The sequence below is a fragment of the Falco biarmicus genome, chromosome 6 (assembly GCF_023638135.1).
Source record: "Falco biarmicus isolate bFalBia1 chromosome 6, bFalBia1.pri, whole genome shotgun sequence".
In the NCBI taxonomy this organism is placed as follows: domain Eukaryota; kingdom Metazoa; phylum Chordata; class Aves; order Falconiformes; family Falconidae; genus Falco; species Falco biarmicus.
In genome coordinates, this window is record NC_079293.1 from 18,884,014 (window position 1) to 18,906,018 (window position 22,005).

The 22,005-nt window shown below is 39.3% G+C and overlaps 1 protein-coding gene across 2 annotated transcripts in view; it reads right to left on the reverse strand.

Moving 5' to 3' along the window:
* The window catches only part of LRRC1 (leucine rich repeat containing 1), a 106,827-nt gene that overhangs the window by 27,910 nt on the left and 56,912 nt on the right, over window positions 1–22,005 (reverse strand). Inside the window, exons 9-14 of one of the 2 annotated variants that reach the window (XM_056344130.1) lie at window positions 21,012–21,130; window positions 19,948–20,031; window positions 10,726–10,841; window positions 9,617–9,789; window positions 7,863–7,999; window positions 4,758–5,986 (exon numbers count right to left, since the gene is read on the reverse strand). In XM_056344130.1, the coding sequence (XP_056200105.1) occupies window positions 5,828–5,986; window positions 7,863–7,999; window positions 9,617–9,789; window positions 10,726–10,841; window positions 19,948–20,031; window positions 21,012–21,130 (788 nt within the window). In that variant the 3' untranslated portion in view covers window positions 4,758–5,827. Of the gene's footprint in view, window positions 1–4,757; window positions 5,987–7,862; window positions 8,000–9,616; window positions 9,790–10,725; window positions 10,842–19,947; window positions 20,032–21,011; window positions 21,131–22,005 lie in introns of those variants that run through there. The other variant, XM_056344129.1, reaches the window with a different exon arrangement.

Below are 22,005 nucleotides of genomic sequence, written 5' to 3' on the forward strand. Positions count from 1 at the left end.
GCCATTAAAAAAAAGAAATAATTGCTGTAGGTTATTCTAAAAACATCCACTATGCAAATGCTCTTCAAAGTTGCAGTTTTCTCCCCTTTTGAATGGAAAAAAAATAATTATCAGCAATATTCAAACAATCATTCCTTGTGCTAGTTAGTTTAGATTTTGGTTTGGTTTGAAGTTGCTTAGCAGAAGTCCACGATGTCATCAACAAACAACAGACATTCACTCATGTTTATAATTAAGCCGTGCCTTGTTTAATCTTCCAGAAATACAGGATAATCATATCTTCTAAGAACTACTTCAAAATGGTTTCATGCAGCCCATTGATCTTGGGTTTGGGTAAAACTGGAAAATTATTGGGAGAGATCAGAGAATCAAACTATTTCTATCAGTAGCACCGTCCAATAATTTGGTCAAGTTTGCTTCAGGACCAAAAGTAGTTTTAGTCCAACACAAAACTAACTTTGAAGAGTTAAGTTCATCTCTGTATTATTCTGGGGATGCTTACAAACCGAAATTCAAGCTGCTGATGCTTTGGTGGCATTTGCAAGCTCTGTGTGTGTGTGTGTGTGTGTGTGCGCATCCACGGATTCTGAGGAAAGTTAACACAGTCAGTAACATGTCTACTGCAGTGCGTGTTGCTAACAGGTTAGGTATGGCTGTCACCATGCCTCCAGCTGCACATCCAGAGATTTCAGTGAAGACAACATTCTCCAGCAACAGATGACCATGAAGAGAAAAAGTGTCAAAGGTTACTGGACATCAGGTGTCCGCTTCCCGGTAATAACGCCAGGGGAGATTTGCTAAATCCCTTCTCCAAAACATCACTGAGGAACACAGAGTTCTTCCCACAGACAACACTGATGCTGTACTTTTCAGAAGAGGACTTCCCCTGTATAAAGATAATCTACGTCTTAAGATCTCAGTGTTAACAGACTAACAACATCAGTGTTAAGAGGCACACCCTGAACAAGTTATAGATTTAAAATCAGGCTGCCACGAACCCTTGCTCCTGAAGTTAGCCCGAGGCACAGCCCAGCCATACAAACCGAGCTCCTCAAAGCCCTCTGCGCCGCAGAACCCAGGACTGGCCACCGTGCTCCCACAATAACTGTACAAGAGGCGATAAAACGCACAGTGTCTCCAACAACCACCAGGAGAGAAGACGGCTTCTGCAAAGGAGCTCACAAAGCTGTCCTCAAACCAGGTATCTGCTTTTCCTCTTGAAAAAAGTGAGATTTTTAAATTAAGCTGGTTGAATACTGATTATATTCCTGACTTCAGAATGGCACTGTCCCTCTGAAAATGTCACAACTGGTTCAGGAGGAAGGGAACACCCAAAACATTATTGATAGCCAAGACCAGTCAGCTTTTGTCATCTTCTCTGACAGCAACTGAAGCATGGAAACAGATTTGTGTGCTTGATGAAAACTAAAGAGGGGAAACAGTCTTTACAAGGCAACTGAAAAACTAAAGTAATTTTATTTCCTGGAGCTGAGGCTAAGAATGGCAGTGCATTCTCCATTAACAAAATGTCTAGACGCTTCTGATAAATAGTATGCCTCGGCCCCAGTGGGAGGTAGACCTTTACAGTGAACCAGGAGAGGGTCAACTTGTATACTAAAGAATATACTTGGAAAAAAAAAATAATTCTGGTGTCACTCCTCTCCTCAAAAGCTAAATTCATGAGCAGCAAGTAGTGAAATCTGTTAAACAGCTAATCAGCTAAAAACAGTCCACCCAGCACTAGTAAAGCACCAATATCAGACAAGCAGGCTGATCAGCCTGTCCCTGGACACAAACAAGGCACTTGCTGGAAAGGACAGCGGTATGCACGTTTCCAGTACGCACTTTCCCACAGTATGCTGATTATCAAAAATATGGAGCGTAAGCCAGAAAAATAGTCTTGACACATAAATTATACGAACGCTGTGGAAAAAGCCTGGAGCAACACACACAGGATGGAAAAAAATCTGTTGCTACACTGACTACACTAACAATGGTACCGGGAGAGCGCTACCCCACCCACCCCCCACCCCCATTCTTGTAAAACTATGGAACTGTGCCTTTCAGTAAGGAGAACTCGCATGCAGTAACGGACAGGTTGATATTAAATCCACTCCACCACCACCGTCAATTGGTTTTCCCCAGTTACCTCTTTATAGCTAATAAGCAGCGTGCAGATTTTGTAGTGTTTCTTTCCTTGCATTAAACCAGTCTCTCAAAAAGACTCACAAAGCAATTGAAAAAGCAGTTTACAGAGAAAATATACGTTATGCTTACAAAATATATTCACTACTCAGGCCCCTCAAAGCAACAGCAAAAGAAAAGAGCCAGAGTCTGTGAAAGGAGGACTTAGGCTTTCAAGGACACACACTGCTTCAGCATAACAAACATCATCAGCTTTTTCTGGCTATAAAATACTGTTAAAACTGCCTGGAACTTTATTGACACTGTTGACAACTTTATTGACAAGTGTACCTAAACCACTTTATAAAATGGCACACATATGGATCCTCCGAGAGATCAGAGGGAGTGCTAGGGTCTAGGCTGCTGAGGTTCGATTAGGTGGAATGACATGTAAGTCACTTTCATGATAAAGCTCCAGTGAACCAGACATTTAGGATTTGCGGAAGAGGGTCGCCACTTGTCACTGTTTGCACAGGGAGTATCCAGGCATCTTTCCAAGCCCTGAAAACAAATGACACTTCAACTGCTAGTACTCCACTCCACCAGCAGCTGTTGTCATACCTCAAGATTTTACTAGCCTGGAAAAACGCACTTGTTGCCAGACTCAAACTCCCCATGCTGAACGTATATACTGCTGACCTACCTGCAGCAGAGCAGGATCTCAAATCGCCTCACCCAGAGAGCATAAACAAAAGACATTAACATAGGGCTATACAGTGTTAGTGCAGAAGACTGAAAAATGCAACTCCTCTTTCAGATCTCCCCAGACACCCAGTGAAAAAGGCAACAAAAATCCAGACTTCCATTACACAGCTCCACAATGTGAAGACAGGCGGCAGTCAAAATCATGAAACGCCAATACTCCCTCGGGGATAGTAGCAGGATGGGCTGATGGTGGACTTCAGCTCCTCCAACCTCTCATCCAGCAACCCTTGGCATCCAGTCTGAGCTCAATTTGTTGTCTTTTAGAAATGGAGGCAAACAACTTCACTAAGCAATTCATACCACCTGTCTCCATCTGACATGACCACAAGGAGACCAGCCACGCTAGGGTGTAGGAATGTGAAACTGTCCCCAGTGAAGGCAACAAGCCTGGATCACCCAGCCAGAGAAACCAAAACAAATATTCCTTCCACTATTAAATAAAAATAAAGCTAAAGATAAAAATAAATTGTCTGCTGACCAATTACTTCATGTCAAAGCCGACACAGCAAGTAGCGCCTGCCTTCTGGCGAGCTCTTGGGCTGCGCTGCAGCCTCCACAAGCCTGCTGGAGCGTACAGAAAGCGACTGCCTAGTGACAAAGCTCCTGTCACAAAGCTGTAACAAGATTCACGTCTTGTCTGGACTTCAGCAGGAGGGAGTACGTGCACAGAGGTGGTTAATTATTTTAATCTGGTGGCATGTTAGGCAAGGCCCAAATCCAGCCTTTACACATTCATTTCATCTTGCTGATGGAGCTCTCCTGTTTGTATCCAGAGCAGATGCTAAAACTGAAACAAACCACAGCCTCCAAATGAAAAACTGGCACCAGAGCAGAGTCTTGCTGCCTTTGGCTCTGGTCTGTCTTTTTTAGGAAATCGTCTTCATCTCGCATGAGCTTGCTGAGGTTTACTTGAACTCTGGGTACAGAGTTTTCTATACTTTTAAACTTCTGTTGTGTCAACCCCTGTAAGTACTTTAAAAAGAAAATTCTGCCCACAGTTGGAGGCAGCTGTGCCAAAACCTCATTTTCTTTCTGGTTTTATTCTAACAGCAGCTTACCAAGAATAACCAGGAGAACTCTGCCCTGGGAAGAATGAAATGCACTACCCCTGAGCTAACCTAACACCTATCGACCTGCAGCACCAACTGCAAAGAGACCATGTCTTGAAGCTTAAATGAGGAATCTTTGGAATGACAAGAAATCATAAAAGTTTCATGTATTTTGCCAGGCTGGATTTGAATATCTGCAGAGGGCTCGCAATACCTACTTGTTCAATATCAAAAAGAAAGGAGTGCCTTTTGTAACAGCTTCAAATAAAAATTTAGAAAGTTAAATTACAAAAATTATCAAATACCTCAGTTATTAATTTTAACGCCAAAGGTTTTATGACTTCCCTGATCTCCTCCTTTCCAGTCTTCCCCAGAAACCCTCATACAACCAATACTTACTAGAAGAAGTATTCAGCAGGAGAAGGGACATGGTTGGCCATACATGAAGTGTCATGTTTTTAATCTTGTTCAAATTTAGGTTCATTGCATTAGCTCACACAAAGTATGTCAAATCCTCACTCTGAACTCGGACTGCTCAAGTCCTTGCACCAAACAGGTTAGTGATCTTTGTTAGCTCATGGCACATGCAGAACCCAGAGACACCAAAAGCAATCTTTATCAGCCTTTGCAAAATTGCTATTTAGCAAATTCAGCTCAGTTAATACTTACCTTTATAAACAAACCAGAACTCACAGATTTAATAAGACCTTGAAATCAGCATTGGACCACTGGAAGTGCAACACAGTAACAATGATAGTAAATTCCAGTATTAATTCATACATACTTTAATTGCTATGGTTAGTGATACAATAAATCTACTGAAGCTTTTAAAGATTTTTTTTATTACGGTTTTATGTATTTATATAAAACCACCAAAGCACTTCAAAGACTCATGCTTTCTTGTGTAATACATAAAACTAGTTTCATACCGTGTTTTTGAAAGTTATCGTGCTGTTTTTCAAGTTATTTTACAGATGGCACATTTAAAAAAAACATCAATGGAAGCATGAATTCCTAGTGACAGCAACGCAATGCTGCATCCAAAACAAGATGTTTCATTACAACTAAGTTAAAGTGTGAGTGCATTATGTAATAAACAATAGCAGTTTGGTCATTTTAATCTTAATTTTGTTTACAACAAAACTAACATTTGTGCTTCACGACCTAAAATCCCATGATATAAACAAAAATCCTCTGCTGTAAAAATCCCAACAAATTACTGTCTGAAAAGAAATACATATCTAGAACAGGAGACCAAGGTTTAATCTACTTACTTTCCTTGAGAATTGCTATATTTAGGACTAATACGACATACAGACACAGTAAGGCACAATGGGTGGTACATACAAATGAATACAGTTGTCCATGAAACTTGTTCTCTTCCACAAATACTAAAATATGTACCGCTCAAGATAAATTTTCTCTTAAAAATGAAATACATCATCTTGTTATGAAAGTCCTATACAAAAATTTAAAATTTACACCATCTGAGCTGCCAAAAAAATAAAAAAAGTGTATCAATTTTCCACAAAACTATATTTCTCACCAGCACATCCAGCCACTGGGAAAAAGATATCCCAGCACTCTGGAAAAGAAAAGCATTATTTCCCCTGTGTTTAAGACAAAAATATTGTATTCTGCATACAGTAGTGTATTATACTTAAAAAAGCCTAGCACTATTAAAATTACAATATTGATTTGGAAATTACTGATTCACTGCCTGGATGAAATAAGGCACTTTCTTCCACTGGGCAGCACTTTTCACATATATGGAGACGATGAATCATGTTCTGGTTGAAACAAAAAGGGGCTCAGTGAGGTCCCAGAAGATGACAGGAACATTTCAACAGCAGGGGAAGACACAGGAGGTAAAACCTGGAGATGAAACTCTACACAGAAGTGGTCACTCTGTCAATGGCATTATTGACCTCGTTTTTGTTTGAATCCAGTCCTTTAGCAGCATTCATATCATTCCGTAAATTCTCCACTGTCTTTTTCATGTTCTTTAATTCTCCAGGGTGTGGAGTGGCTCGCCTTAGAAGTGTTCTCTAAAAATAAACAGCGCAAAAAGTGGTTTTGCCTTCATCTCTTTGAAAAACAACATACGCTTTCAAGGCTTTAGCATTCACATACCAAATATTAGGTATCAATCTTTTTATTTCTTTTCCCTCTTTTCCTTTTCAAACTATGATGCTCTATGCTGAACATTATTTTCATAGCTGCTGGTTTATGAAGACAGTGAAAGAGATTTTAAGAACTGTCTAGGAGCAAATTTTTTCATCTCTTGACCTACTAATCTGAAAGCCACTCAAGTAAATTAAAATTACAAGTTATGAAGATCCTTTTATAAATATAGTTGGGAATTATTTTTTTGTCCCCAAAAACCATCCAAGTGATTTAAGATCACATTTTGAACAAAAGCATTCAGCTGGTTTTGAAGGAATCCCGCAAGATCTCTTTACAGGTTCAGTTACATGTTTGTGTGGAGCCCTGTATGCCTTCCAGCCACACCACACACTTTGGTTCTCTTGTCAATTGAGAACAAGTATCTTGAAAAGAATAAAAGGGAGCATTTCTCTCCCATCTTAGACACAAGAATGTCTAACATCACCGTGCTGAAACCTTTACAATGAAAACAAAATTCACAAAGACACCAGTGAGCATCCAGATCAGAGACCAACAGAACAAGAATAATTGCACAGATATATATCAGTATTATACATATATACATGCAATTACTTTTCAGCGCTATGCATGTAAACTGTGCCAATCACAGTGGAACTGATGACCCACAAATTGGTGCATTGGTCAAGACTGCTTTGGAAACCTGCCCTTCTTGCCTCCCCAGTAGGATTGTAAACTTCTTTTTCCCCTAAAAAGGCTCTTGCCTCAAGTCAGGCTGTAATATGACTGAAAGCAGTTATCATTAACACGAGCCCTTGTTATTGTATAGACGTTCTCAGGTTGGCAAGTGGTTAAGAAGCATCATTCTGAACTCTGTTACCAGTTAAGTCTATGAACCATGCTTGCCAGAGACATTTAGTTTCTGCTGCTTTGGATTAAGCAACAACCTTACTTGAAAACATAAATGTTTATTTCCCTACTAAGAATTCTTCTACTTGCGTTATAAAGTAAGACCCTGTTACTAGTGTGCTACAAGCCAGGCAGTGCCCTCAAGTATCTCAAGCTGAGCTCTAACGAGGACCGCCAGCAAGTTTTTAGAGCATCAGAGAAGCAAGCTGAAAATCTGCCTGAAGCAGTCTTATTGATCTTTACAAAGTTTTAATTGTTAATGGAAGTTAGTAAAGCTAAAGATCACTTTGTGTTTTGATCTTCAGGACATGCAGAGCCCAACTTAATGGAGAGGTCTTATAAGTACAGTGACAGATGTTCCCACATCCTTTGTTTAAGTGGGAAACTAATGAGCAACATTCTTGCTGTTTGTGGACATGATGGTTGTTTTGATGCAAATGGTGAAGGGAGGGGGGAGAAAAAAAAAAAAGGGGAGGGGGGGGATAGGTTGGCAATAGAAATTAGAGAGACAAATAATGGCAAACTTAATGGAGACACGTGCTAGAAACCTAAAGTAGACCCCATATACTTTCAGGCAGTAAAGCTTCACAGATGCAGAGAAAGATTCTGGAAGGAAAACCACCTGAGCAGACACAGCAAAACAAAGCAAAACAAAGACTGTCCTCAATCAGAACACAAAAGTTATACTCAAGGCAGAAAAAAATAATATTAAAAGGCATTTTAAGTCAATATGAAAAGTTTTGGCAGTCAACATGAACAGTTTCTGCTACAAACATGTGCAAAAAGCATGCAGTCACAGCTGAAATATTTACAGCGAGAGAGCTCAGATACAAATTACACTTTTGCATTAAAGTCAGCGTCTGCAGGTATCAAAAGTCTTGGAAAACATACCATTTCATTATCCTCTTCATCTTTTTCATCTTCTAAGAAGCGAATCGCACTGACTCTATTCACTGCCCGCTCATTCCATGTTTCATCTGACATTTCATTTACCAAACTCTCCAGTGCACCACATCGGGGTAGGTTATCTGTTAGAACAGCGAAACGTAACTGAACGTTCACAGCAGGTCTAAAACATCAACATGCTATATTGTTAATAACTGCAACAGCCAACCAATCACTCATCCAAGAGTTACAATCAGCTACTTTACTTTTTTCATAGAGAACAGAACTTGCATAAATTTCTGTTGTCAAGTACACACAATAAATAGTTTCTGTATACAATGAGAAATTTCTGTACTTGGAACTGTTTCAGGTTTGTGGCAGTTTTAAGAGTACTGATTATATCATTTAATATACTTGCCATTATACATGCTTTTCTTCTGGATCATGGTTGCCACCTGACATTAGCCAGTTCCCTAAATGGCATTCCGTAACACAGGATTATTGCTTTTACTGACCTCATCCTAGTTTTGCCAGGCATATATGTCCAACAGTCTTAATTCCAAGCCTTAAACACTTAAAGCCACAAGATTCATTTGGAGAGGAGGAAATCTAATTTCTAGTAGTTTAGAGAAAGTCAGTCTACCTCAGTCACTCTTCTTGAGCTACTCTTCTCTAAATATAAAAGGGTCAATTAGTTTACTTATTTTAATTCTTAATGTAGTTTGCATTCTTAAAATCCAGAAGTTGACACAAAACAGAGCCATTTCTACACTTGACTGTTTTAATGATTTCTATTTGCTGCAGCTGCACAGTATTGAAAGACTGGGATTAATCTAGGTAAGTTTGGATACCTTCAATACAGATATCTACAGCTGAGTTTTTATCCTCATGCAATTTCATAACGGGCCCCCTTTGTACTCAGTGGAGAAGAATCTACATGATTTATCTTTAAAAGTCTGTTCTTGGATGGAATACATTACTCTTCAGTGATTACAGCAAAAGTTTTAAGTTTTAAGTATTAGCTCAGATGAGTCCCCTTGAATGTTCATGTATAGCTATAAAAGCTTGAGGACAAAAAACCATCCAGAAATTACTAGAACAGCAACCCAGCCAACAGTGAAAGAGTTCATGGTTTCACCTGACCCCAAGGCAAGTTCCAGTATAAAAGGTAAACCCAACTTATACTGCAATTCTACATTTGTTGAAGATTATAATAAAGTTATTGTACAGTACTTTGAAAGAAAAATTTTCTTGCTAAAAAGTAAAACGCCTACTGCTTTTTACTAAATATGCAATTATTTTTCTGGTAAAGAGACTGTAATTGGAAAGCCACCGATTTTCACTACATATATATGTATTTAAGATGTATAATCAATGTACACAAATATGGACACCACTACATGGCCCACTGGCAAGCCTCCAAATAATGATATGATTAGGTCTCCTTCCAGGTCTGTATTTTATTTATCGTAGCTGGTATAATTGTACTTTGAATAACACTCACAGCCATGTTCTTCAAGTCTTCTGAAAACTAGTACGATTACAAAAAAAAAAAAAACAAACACAAAACAAAACACACACACACCACAAAGAACACCCCAACCCAAAAAACAACAAACCTAAGTTTAATAGTGAGAATTCAATCAGAGCTTTGCTACTCTTTGTTCATTAGAGCTTATGCATGTTTTACAAACCTTTATGGATTCAACAACACAGTAAACAAAGTAGTAGTAAGGAAAAAACTGATTCTAGGCACTTACCTTGGCAACCAGGCTCAGAAGGCATTTGAGGAAGTAATACACATGTTAAAATCTTTTCTCCTGTTTCAGGGTCTGTGTCAGTCTGAAACGTCAGCAAAGGTTGGGACTGGTTATCAGACAACCATAAAGCCTTCAGCTTTAAGGTAGTCAGTGAAAGGGGAAGATACGTCAGCCTAGTTCAAAGAAGAAAAGTAAGAAAGTCAGGGCAACCTCTATGAGATTTAATAGATGGTTCATGACATTGACTCATAAGTATACATTCCTGAGCTGGAATAAACAGGGTTGAGATTAATGCCTCTAATAGAAGGCACTGCACTAGTCATCAGCTCCAACTACTCCACTCTTTTAAAGAGAATCTGCAGCTTAACTTTTTACCATAATTTTCTGTAGCTGTGAATAACAGACAAAACAACGCTGAGCTTTTTTTACTGCAGTAAAATGCCCTGGAAGGCAGACAGCTGCTTCTGCTCTGGAGCCTTAGATATAAACAATTGCCAGAACAGAAACATGTAAGTGCCTATGAGACAATTACATTGCATAGATGAGATGCCATTTGCTTTCCCCCTGGTTTTTTTTTTCCTCCTTTTTTTTTTTTTTTTTTTCCATTTCACTTCCTGCTGAGCAACTGCACTAATTTGCTGGTTTCTGCTTCAATCCACTCCCTTTTGCATTTTGGTGTCTGAAGCATATCAACCAAGATTCACAAGAAGCTACAAGATCAAACTGGCATTATTTGTTACTTGCACTGTATCTCCAAGACTCAGTATTAGTGTTACTTGACATCAAGTCTGGTAGTTTACCCTGAAGCTCTACCAAATTGCCTAGTTTCTCTGCTTAAATTCAGAAATATACAAATCCAGAGGTTGGGTTTTTTTTAAATTCTATCTTTCCCTCATGGTCAAAGCAATCCAGAAAATGTACTCATGACAACACACAAATTATGCTACTTTGGGCCAAGGGGGAAGACTACTCTGACAATTTCAACAGTAATGCTAAACAAAAGTTGTAACTGTTTTTTTATTACTTCATTCTTAGACATAATATCTTTTATTGTTAGAAAGAATTAAGTAAATCCAGCAAAAGAACATGACAATACAAAAATCTCTTGCCTGTTTCCAGCAACATCCAGAACATGAAGTTCAGTGGCTTGTGAAATTTCAGTGGGAATTCGAGATAATCTGTTGTCACGTACAGAAAAGACGTTAAGACTGCAGCAGCCCCCAATCTATATTAGAGAAGAGGGGGAGGGGAGAAAAAAAAAAGGAAAAAAAGTCTGGTTTTGTTGCAGTATAACAGTGTAAACAAAGGCATGCAGTACGGGTCATGTAGTATGTCACAGCACATTCAAGTTACAATGCCTGCCAGACACTTCGCCCAGAAGTACAGACTGCAAACAAGTGTTAGCTCAAAAGAAGTCTGACCTGAAGCGAGTCTGTTGGAGAGTTTCTTGAACATCTGTATCTGCAAATAATGTATATCCTTACAAATAGGTCAGGTCTGACCTACCTTTTAAAGCCTTCCATGCCAGCAAGAGATCAGTAACCATACAGGTGCCACTTTGTAGACAACCCTCATAAAGAATACCAGCTTTAACTTACAACTTTTTCTAGCTCTATGTTTTTACATATTAATTCTTTCTTTCCTTATAGCAACTTCAGATACAAGCAAGTGCAATGGGGCTTTAGGCAAGGCAAAATGCTAAATACACCAATCGACTCCCATACTGAGTCCGCAAAGAGTAATGAAGAGTTCACAAAAAGTAGAAGATTGTATGAATAACATCTTTGATGTCCTGTTTTATTAGAAGCATCTAATTTCAAGATGTTTCCCATATGAACTTATCAATTTAATCTAATATCCTCTGTCCCTACCAATTTATCCAAATGTAAGCATCTGCATTTCCAAGCTAGTTTTTGCGTGCGAAAGATGGGATTTTTCAGGCTTACCCTTAATTTATCTGTTTTCAGAAACATGAATCCTCTGTATTTGATTAAAAAAAAAAAAAAACAACACATTCCACCTTTTTGTTCCAGGTGACAATTACTACTCCTATAAACAACAAGATTATTGGTTTTAGCAACTTGAAAGCTGCTTCAAGGAACTCTTTGTTCCTATTCACAAAGGAAACTTACCTTTCTTTGCTTATCATACAGAGCTTCAAAAAGCACTGCTGTTTGTTTGCCAGTTCCAAAACTCACCATAAGAAGGGAAGAAAAAAATGTTTCTTCTCTTACTCCAAGTATTAGAGGCAAAATATCCTAATGCCTTTTGAAGCTTTCAGCTTAAGCGGACTTAGAACCTAATGATAGACAGCAAACCTACTGAAAGATCGTGTTTCAAATATTAGAGGACTTCTATATTCACACCAATGTAAGAAGGTTCTCCTGTCACAATATAGCCAACATGTCACTACACCTTGGTCAGAAGTCCCCAAATCAAAGCTGAAAATATTTGTGTTTTATTTAACTGTCAGTTCTGCCTCTGCAAAATCCACAATTCAGTCCAAACCAAACTTTGAGATTACAGACAAATACCACAAAAGCCTTCCCACTTGTCAAAGTAAAAATCATGTCGACTTAACCTACACTATTTACCAAGGAAAAAAAATCCATTTTCAAAGGATGCAACTGTGACTTAGAAAATAAAACAAAAAAATGGAGCATTTATACCCCACTCACCTTCCTTTGTAGCATAAATACATTTTAATGGAAGAAGGCAGCGAGCAGCTGCTCAAGGCTTCTGATTCACAAGCTATTTACAGCACAAAGTTACAGCACAACATTCTCTTGGAAAAAAAAAAAAGAGATAAGTTTTCCTTAAATCACTGCACTCTAAGATGCAGCTATTTCACAAGAATATCAGCTTTCCCAGCCCTGCATGTACACTAGGAGCAGCAACCTTGTTAACCATTTTAGCTTGTGAATCAAAGCCCTTAGAAACCAGCACTCAAATTGCGAGCAAACATTTCTTAGTGCAGTAATTCTGCTATTCACTTCAAAGCATGTACAGATTCCTAAATAATGTGCCTCGACACATTCACACAATACAGTGCCATATAGAAATAACACACACACACACACACACACTCTCCCAAGTGTCTAATTGGTAGATCTAACATGAGAAGCTGTGAAAAGCAAGAGATACAATTAGTAAATGTTGATGAGCTGGCAAGTGATGCCCAGACTGTACAGAAAGTGTTTGCTTTTCTACAAATGAAGTTTGCGTTATTCAGTCTTGGAGCATGGAGATCCAAACAGTTTAGCCAAACAAAGTAAAGCCATGCAGCCCTGATGAGATCAAAACTTCTATACTTCTGACAATGGAAAAATGCAGCAGTGGAACCAGCCGGCCTGAGTCGTCATGCATTTAAAGCAGCTTAATGAAAGGTAACAGTAGAATCATGGATTGAGTAATACTTACAGGCTTATCAATTTACCTGACCCATTAATTTTCCAAGCGGCTAACAATTAAGAAAATACAAGAGATGTTCAATTTATTTTTCTTTATCCATACTGGACAAGAGCATGCCAACAAATGGAGACAGAACATACATTCTTCTACTGCCAAAGAGTGTTAGAACTTCTAAGTTGTTTTAACTTCAGTTATTTTAACTTTGCTCTATCAGTCAACAGGCAATTGTTCAAAGGATTTGTTTTATTCAGAGGTAGTGAAGACTTTTTTTTTTTTTTTCAGTAGGGTGGTGGTGGGAGATAATAGACAAACACCGTTGGGTTTTTTTTCATGAAAGTTTTTAGAAAATGCAGCAGCATCTAACAAGCAGCACCAGGTGAGGTATAACAGAAAAAAGACAAGCTGACAGCTATTAAAAACCTAAAATTTTTTATCATTTCAAAAAAAAGCACCCATCTAGCAGTACAGAAAGACATCAGGTCCAACGCTTGAAAACCTAAACACAAAGCAGTATCACTGAGGCAAAGTACACACTAAATGGCATGCTGAAAGGAAAACATCATTGTGACCGCCACGAAGTAATACGGTATCAGGACATCACTGGTTTGGCTGAGAGTCATTAACTGACAGAGAAGCATGCTTTCCAAGGGTCTGATCACATGCTTACAACAGACTTTGCCAAACCACTGCATAGGCATCAAGTACACAGTTGAGACCACAAGCCCATTTAACAGTTAAGCACACAGTTCATTTCAAGCACAGATTTCAATTTAATGGGGACAAGCATGTGCTTAGTTCTAGGCACATGAGTAACTGTTCCAAAGACTGGAGGCTTAAAGAAGTCCTTGCATTCTTCTGTAGTGAGCTAGACATCAGGAAAAGGTCTCAAATGAGTTGTCGATGTCTAAGCCATACTCTTGAGATTTATTTCACTTCAGCAACTTTAATTTAAGGGCTATTCACTTGTCTCATCATACCACCTCCAAAGAACAGTCAGCCTAGATAAAAAATAAAATCAAAAACCCACTCATCAGACAGGCAGAAAATGATCATTGCTATGAAGCACTGATTTTGAGATCACTAATTTTACAGTACTACAAAGTCTGAACAAAACTGCTATTTGCATTCAGGTAAATGCTTCAGAGGAAGAGCGTCATGAGGACCCTTCTGGGTTCCACATAAAATCCTCCCCTATGGAGGGTTTTTTTTTTTGCTCTTCTCTTCCATCTCAAGCTGAGGCTCATCTTCCTAACAAGCTTTCGTGTTCTGGAGAAGCAGTAAGACTTTGTCATACAAAGAGAGTATGTCAGCTTGGCTGCTAAAACTCCCCTGTACATTTTCTCATTATGACCAGTGTTCACCACTTCAGCCTCCTGCTATTTTGACATTCACATATCCACTGCCAGTCCATCCTAAACACTCCTCCAGAACTGCAAGTTTTATATCACTCCTCTGCTGATGTTTCTGATGAATCCTCTTCTCTACTGCAGACAGACTGTTATTGTGACACCTGCATCACCTGTGTATTTTCATTCACCCGACTTTTACCATGCTTCTCTGTAACAATAACTTGGTAGTTGCCATTTGATTTTTCTTGCTGATGACACTTTTGCAGTTTTCTGGAGGTAAAGCCAAGAACAGTATGCAGATTCACCGATTCACCCCTCTCTTCCCATTCACATCCCTCCCAAAAACTCCCATTTGCTCCCTCTCTTGAGCCCAGCTGTCATTTACAGTCATTCACCACCACAGACAAAACGTCACTGATTATGGCAGCACATCCTCACATTGTTGGTGCTCTAAAGCCAAAACAGAAATTAAAGGTGGGAAACTTAGAAGACCTTCAAGTTACATTAGTTGATCTCAGCATCTGTTAACTGCTTAAAAGCTATAAATCAATTCTGCTGTCCTTCACGAGTTCGCATCTTTCACACAGGTATAAGCAATGCAAAAAAAGACAACATTACGACAAACACTACAGTGATTATTCTTCAGCATGTGACTAGTTAAAATCCCACTGATGTATTTCTTTCATTCAACTTAGAATACGCCTGTCAGCAACAAGAACTCTCACTAGGTTAATTCCGATAGCTATACTGGGAATTTAAACACAGTTCCTACTGTGTTGTAAAATCTTTTTGAGGCTGTCATAACCAAGATTTTGTTTGAATGCAAAGTAAATAAAGTCAGACTTTTCCTTGGCCCCACATAAAAGAGATTAATTCTTTAACTGCAAGCATAGAATACATTTAGAGGTGGAAGAACTGTCCAATTCACTATTATTCAGTTATCATTAAATTGGCTAGGAAAATCTTCAGCAAAATCACTTCAACAACCCCTGCACCACTAGTGAGTAGTACGGGAGGAGTACAGCAAGAGAGCTTCTCTGCCCTCTGACTCAAGACAAGTTTTCCTGCATTTTTCCACAGTGCCTTTTTTGACTTTGAGACACATGAACAGATACTTTTACAAAAATGATGGAAGGGACAGGATATCAGAAGATAAAACCAGAAACAACAAAGCAGCCCCAACTTGTTTTTAAAAACAAAGAACTAAAAAGTACAGTTATGCCAAAAAAAAACCCAAACAACCCTGCTGGTTTTACCTACTATAGCCATAATTCTCACAATATACCTCAAAGCCAGGAAGGACGCATTACCAGATGTCTGCAGGTTGTACAGACTCATTAACAAAAGCACATGAACTGGAAAACATTCCAAGGAGGTTATTTATGCAAGTGCCAAAATCAACACACCAGTTTCACCAGTGTTCCAGTGCCAGGGTGGGATTTCAATACCAAAGAGTCACCAGGCAGGTCTTTCAAGTTTAAGGGGAAAAACATTTGTAACTATGAACAGGTTTAGACATTCTCTGTTCTTGTCAAAGTCTGTTTCACCACTCAGTTCAGTGAGAGAGGGATTGAGCTGCAGGATGAGATACTGAAGATGAAATCTGTCAGTGACTCAAATCTTGGTCATAACATTCAGCTGTTCCATGTTTTACCTTATGTATCGGCATCAGATACAAAAGAATCTTTGAACCAGGAAACTTTGAACAGGTATTTGCATATAAACTCCTCAATAATCCCAAATCAAGAAATCTTACACCAAAAGGTAGAGATTGGTTTTACAAGCATTCATTGAAACAATTTGGCAATGTAATGGTTTGACAGCCTGACCCAAAATCCAGTCCTAGTGACGTGCTAACAAAACAAACAAAAAAAAACTTAAAAAAAACCACCACAAAAAAGCTAGACCTCACAGATTATCTCACCAGGTTATATTATAGCAGACACATCATTTCCGCCAGCCTTTCTACAAAAGCTCTCTTTGCTACAGAAATCATTCTGAAGGGAAGGACAGAGACACCAGCAGGTACATACGATACTGGTTACATGTACTCTTCTACTTAGTAGAGTTCCTTTTTTTCTGTACACATTACCAGACTCTTATGTCTTTGTCCCTCTCCAACAGAAACCAGTAAAGGGCTATCCCACACCTATTTCCTATAAAGATGAAGGCCACAAATGCACAGCTGTTCTAGCATTCTGTAAGGCAGAGAAAGAATGAGAGGAGGTGGGAAGGAAAAGAGGGGAAGATAACAAGCAAGAACATCTGCAGTGCATACTCTGCTTGCCATCTGACACTGCTTCTGTGAAGGCAGAACCAGCGTACAAGCACCAATAGTGATTGATGTGCAAAGGTCTGAGACCCCCAGTCTTTGCCATACTATCTCAGCAGACATCTTTAGCAACACACAGCAGGGAGGGGTATTGAAAATGACCACTGTCAGAAGCTCATGCCTGGCTTTAAATATTAATCAGTCAGTTTGAGATGAAAATAAATGGAGAAGACGGTATGATTTCTCACTGTCAAGCAGAACCTTCCAACAGACAGCAAAAGGGTGACACATTTTTTGGTTTTCCTTAAGTGCTGTACCAATGCATTTTGTACTATTTTTCCTGCAGTTCAGTAATGATGAAAAAGAAAATGGAAATTAAACATTTCACCAAGACACCAAATTGTTCCTCTCTGCCACCCAAAGGGAAACTCAAAATTGGGATGTTTGCCGTTATCAGCACCCCTGAAGCTGCTCCTGTGTACGCTCTGTGTAACAGCAAACAGTACTCATAATACCTGTGAACTCTGTTTACGCAAAACATTTTTCTTTTAGAGCTGTGAAATGCAGCTCTTCACTGAACTCCTCTGAATTTTAACCAGAAAACTTGTACTACAGAAATGTTCATGTTTGGTTTAAAGCAAAAAGCTAATGATTAAGAAAAATACTATAGTAGGAAAATGAAGCTCTAGGAGCAGACAAAACAAGAGCAAAGTGGTAGATTTTTTTTTTCCATTTTTAAAACTTCGTTAAAAGGCAACCTAAAGACTTTGAGGGAAGTGTTCTATTGCACAGCCTAAGCACAAGGAATTGTAACTAAAACTTGAAAAACTGAAACTGAAAAATCTTGTTAGCTAGATGGTAGATTCTGCAATACGTACATATTAACAGTATTTTTGAGATAAACCATTTCATCAGTTGTCTATGTTTTCTGTTTGTTACCATTACCAGCTTGGAATTCAAATCCACCGATCTAGAGGGTGGATATGACCCTCCCGTTGGTGAAGGACTGACTTCCTTTAAAAATAAAAAAATAAAAGAATTTTAACTGAGCAAAACATACTTCAATGAACCATTATGGAAATCTTACAGTAAATACAATTTCAAAGCATTTTCTCTAATGAGAAAAACACATAGGTGTGGAGATGTTTGGAGAAAAAAAAAATAAATCTGTTTCAAAGAAGTAGATGCCAAGGAGCTTGGTTTCCTCTGTTTCTCTGCCAAGCTTCCTGGGAACCACACGCTCCCATCTTTATTTCCTGGACTTTCTACAACTCCCCAGCTCACCTCATTCCAGATAACACCTTCCATTTCCTCATCACCTGCCTTCTCCAAACACAGACTCATCCCTGGCTTTATCCCACTCCTAGTGCAGGTGTCCCCTCCCCTCTCTCATGTTCACTAATGTTCTCCACACATGTTCTTGTTCTTCACTTCACCCTTGGATACCCCCAGCTGCTTCACGGACTGGGCAACGCTTTCCACCTCTGAAACCCACTTCTGGTTCCAAGTCTCCAGTTTCTTGTTCAGCATTAATTCTTTCATTCTTCTGCCCCGAGCCCTTGGCTCTGTTATTCCTCCCAAACAGACACACTCCACATTCATCCTGCTTAACCTGCCTCTGAAGTTGAGCCTTCTCCTCTCACCTGCTTCTGACCCTCCTCCTTGCAAGCCACACTACTCACCCCAAACACACCGTTTCCAATACTATGGACTTCGTTAACCAAGAAAAGTGCTTGTATGCACATAAGCTATTACTGGTCAATCTGGAAATAAAAGTTTATCAGTAAAACCTTACATGTTATAACAAACTCAGAGCCCTTCTGCTTAAAGGTTGACTGGACAAAAAATTGTACAAGTCTCAAGTACAGATAGTTTAGGACACGTGTAATAAGTTCTTTGTAAAGAGATGGGAAGTTTTCTGCTGAATGAGCACAAGATCAAAATTGCCACCACATCCCAACCCAGAAACATGGTTTTCCCAAGGTCCTGCTTTTTGCTAACATTTATCCAATTCATCTGCATTTATCCAATACGCTCTGCAATTTTCTTTTCAGAACCAGCAGCACCTCTGCAGAGGAGACACTGTCCTGCTAGAGGAGCTGCAGTACTCCCATCTTCTCTTCCTTCCCTCGCCTTCCCCCCATCAAACATATACTTACAAGCCAACCTGTAAAGAAGCAATAAGGGCTATCATGGAGCCCCGATTAGGTGACTGACCTGTGCCAGCTCTGGGCTACTGGAATTGCTGCTACCAGTACCACAACAGCATCCTCTGCCCCTGCTCGATCCCTCCTCTTCAGGCCATTGGCTTTCCCCAACTCCAGGTTCCCAGCTATTTTACTTCCTCCTCACTCCTCCTCCTCGAGCTGTCCAAGCTCTGTAAGTAAGCAGGCCTGAACAGAAGTGTGTGCTCACTAGCCAGAGCTGATAATCCTCTTAACTCCCATCCACCAGCTGCCACCTGAGAACATACCCCTCCTGCTCTGAAGTGACTGAAAGTCATGAGCAGAAGCTATGAACTCCGAGCCACGTTAGAAACAGACAGAAGTAAGGGGGAGTACTGGGACAAAAAGTATAGAGAAACAGTAGTGCAAACAGAAACAACTCAAAGTCCTGTGTTCCAATCACAGAATGCTGCTTCCCCTGTCCACAATTTACTGCTGAACTAAACTTGTGAGGCCTTTGTTATATTTAGTTTCACAACAGAAATTCTAAATTCATTTCACTCCATATACTGTTAAAAAAAAGACAAAAAGTACCAGTGATCACAGTTGTAAGACTTGAGGTATCAGTGATCTTTGTCACATCAGTTTCCCATACTTAAAGGCAAAAGCAGATCTCCAAAACCAAAAAGACTGTCAAGACAGCCTCTGAATAAATTTTCAGAATATAAAACCTGAAACCCTGTTCGCTATTGCTCACAAGAGTAAGGTGAGGAAGACTCCAGCAGTAGTTTTATACTACATGCAGAAAAGGCATATTGATTTACATGCATTCACTCTACCAGAACTCCCAGTCTTCAAATAGTGCTGGACCTGACACCCACTCTGGGAATTACTAGTTACAAGCTAATTAGACCCAAGCCTCCTTGTTCAACTTCAAAGACATTTTGCACTTCCAAGACACCAGGTCTCCACTGCTGCTGTTCAGATCTGATGGGACAAGCTTCTGGTTGTGATCAGTTTGGGAAGAAAACCCAGTGGATCAAAGCTGCCTGCTACTCCTTGTAGGCATTTGAAACCAAGAGTCTTCTGTTCGTATAAGCACATCTGTGAGAGTTAATTGCACAAAAAACTTACCTCTTTGGGCAAAGATGTTAATTTGTTTCTATCAGCATTCAAATTGTTCAGCTTCTTTAGTTTTCCGATGCTCTTTGGCAATGACTGTGCCAACAAAAACAAAACAATACGCAAAAAGAATTTGAAAATTCAGAGTCAGAACAAAACTTATCCCACTTCAAAAATTAATTAATAGACTGATCCATTTTCAAAACCGGAGTGTAATTAACACTCATTAATACAGGCCTTCCAAAGGAGATTCAAGGTTTTATCTTGCAGAAGAAGTGTCCAGGAATGTCAGTTTCTAATAGAAATTCACTCACTGGTTATCTCTGCACTAAGACGAAAGATGCACAGCAGACGTTTAGAGAAGTATGTATGCAGAACACCCATACCATCTAACTTTAGGCTTCCTAAACAGAAGCTTGCCTCTGGAGTGGCATCTTTCCAACAGGCTTAAGCTCTTAAATCAATCGAGCACTAACCTAACTTTAAAAATGCTCAAAACCAGATTTTTATAACCACTTCTACCCTCCAAGTGACAGTATCACATGAAGGCAGTTTGAAAATAACAGAAGGAAACACCTAATAAAACGAAGTCTGGATTTTATTTTAATTGACCACATATCATATTTAATATTTGGCTGGAGTAGATCAGCAGAGCAAGGAACAGTACAACAGCAGCTCTACAGTGCTTTGGGCTTCTATTTAGTTCCAGCAAGTCAGATCCACATAACATACAGCAAAAAAAAAAAAAAATCAGCAATAATGCAACATGGAACAATCTCCACATTAAAAACACAATGAAGTAAGTGATACCTGCACTCCACATGCTCCAATTCCCTTACTGGTCATGAAAGATTCAAGAGTGAATATGTAATTGCTTAAGCCTTTGGAAGAGCGGATTGTTGCTACACACAACTTGATCTCCAGTGTTCATTTAACAGGTAAGAAATAAGATGCATGTAAAGGAAACTTGCTACTTAGCGGTAGCAAGGTTGAGTAACCTTACAAACTAAGTGATTCAGCACTTCGCAGCAGGTCTTACTTCTGCCAGCCATTTCAGCAGCCATGACCATGCTTACCTGCAGTTGGTTTTCTGTTAGAACTAGTTCTGTAAGGCTTTCGCAGTCTCCAATTGAATCCGTTAGTTGAATAAGTTTGTTCTGATCAACCTTCAAAATGGAAAGCCTCCTCAATTTTCCTGGACAGAAAAAACACCACATTCGTTCAGTTTAGTATCCTCCAATACCTGCTTTAATTACAGAAAATTTTACTACTACAGAACTCTAACATAATTATTTTTTTCAGGTAAAAGAAGAATTTGAGCACTGCTTCGCTTGGTGCTTGCACTATTTGTGTAAGTTTATAACATCACTGAATTCATATTCAATATAAATACTCATATCCAATATGTAAGCATATTAAATTGTATTAAAAGTTGCAATCTGAATGGTACCACATGTAAATGTCAAGGACATGTCTGCCCAAAGGAGAAATATAAACAGGAGAAAATGATCTATTTTTTCCTCAAGTATTCAATGTTTATTAGTAAAGAAGCGTTCAGAACATCACCTATGCCCTCAGCCACAGTAAGAAAGGCTTGCACTAAGTGACAGTCCAAACCCAAACAGGGTCAAGGTCTCTTTTTCCTAACAAAAAAAACCAGTTAGTCAGACATGAAACCTAGGTTTGTTTTTCAGACTAGAAATCAATCTTCTTTGAAGGTCTTCCCCTCAGGAAGGGCAAAATAACATTTCAGAGCAGAAAGCTCACCTTATTCTGCTCCTTTGTACCAGAACTGTCTTCGGTGCAAAGCAGCGCTGACCCAGGCACAGCCCAAGACAGAGAATTCAGAAGACATCGCTAGCTGCTGACACCTCCCTGCCCATTCCCACTTGGTCCAAAATAACCTGTAATAGGCTGGCACATCAGAATTGCTGATGATGCTAAACCATGAGGAGACAGCTGATACACAGAAAGATCGCAACCTAAACAGAAACCCAAGGTTCAGCAAGAAGTGCAGTCCTCGGCACCTAGGTAGAATAAACCTGAGCACCAGTACAGGCTGGGAAGTGA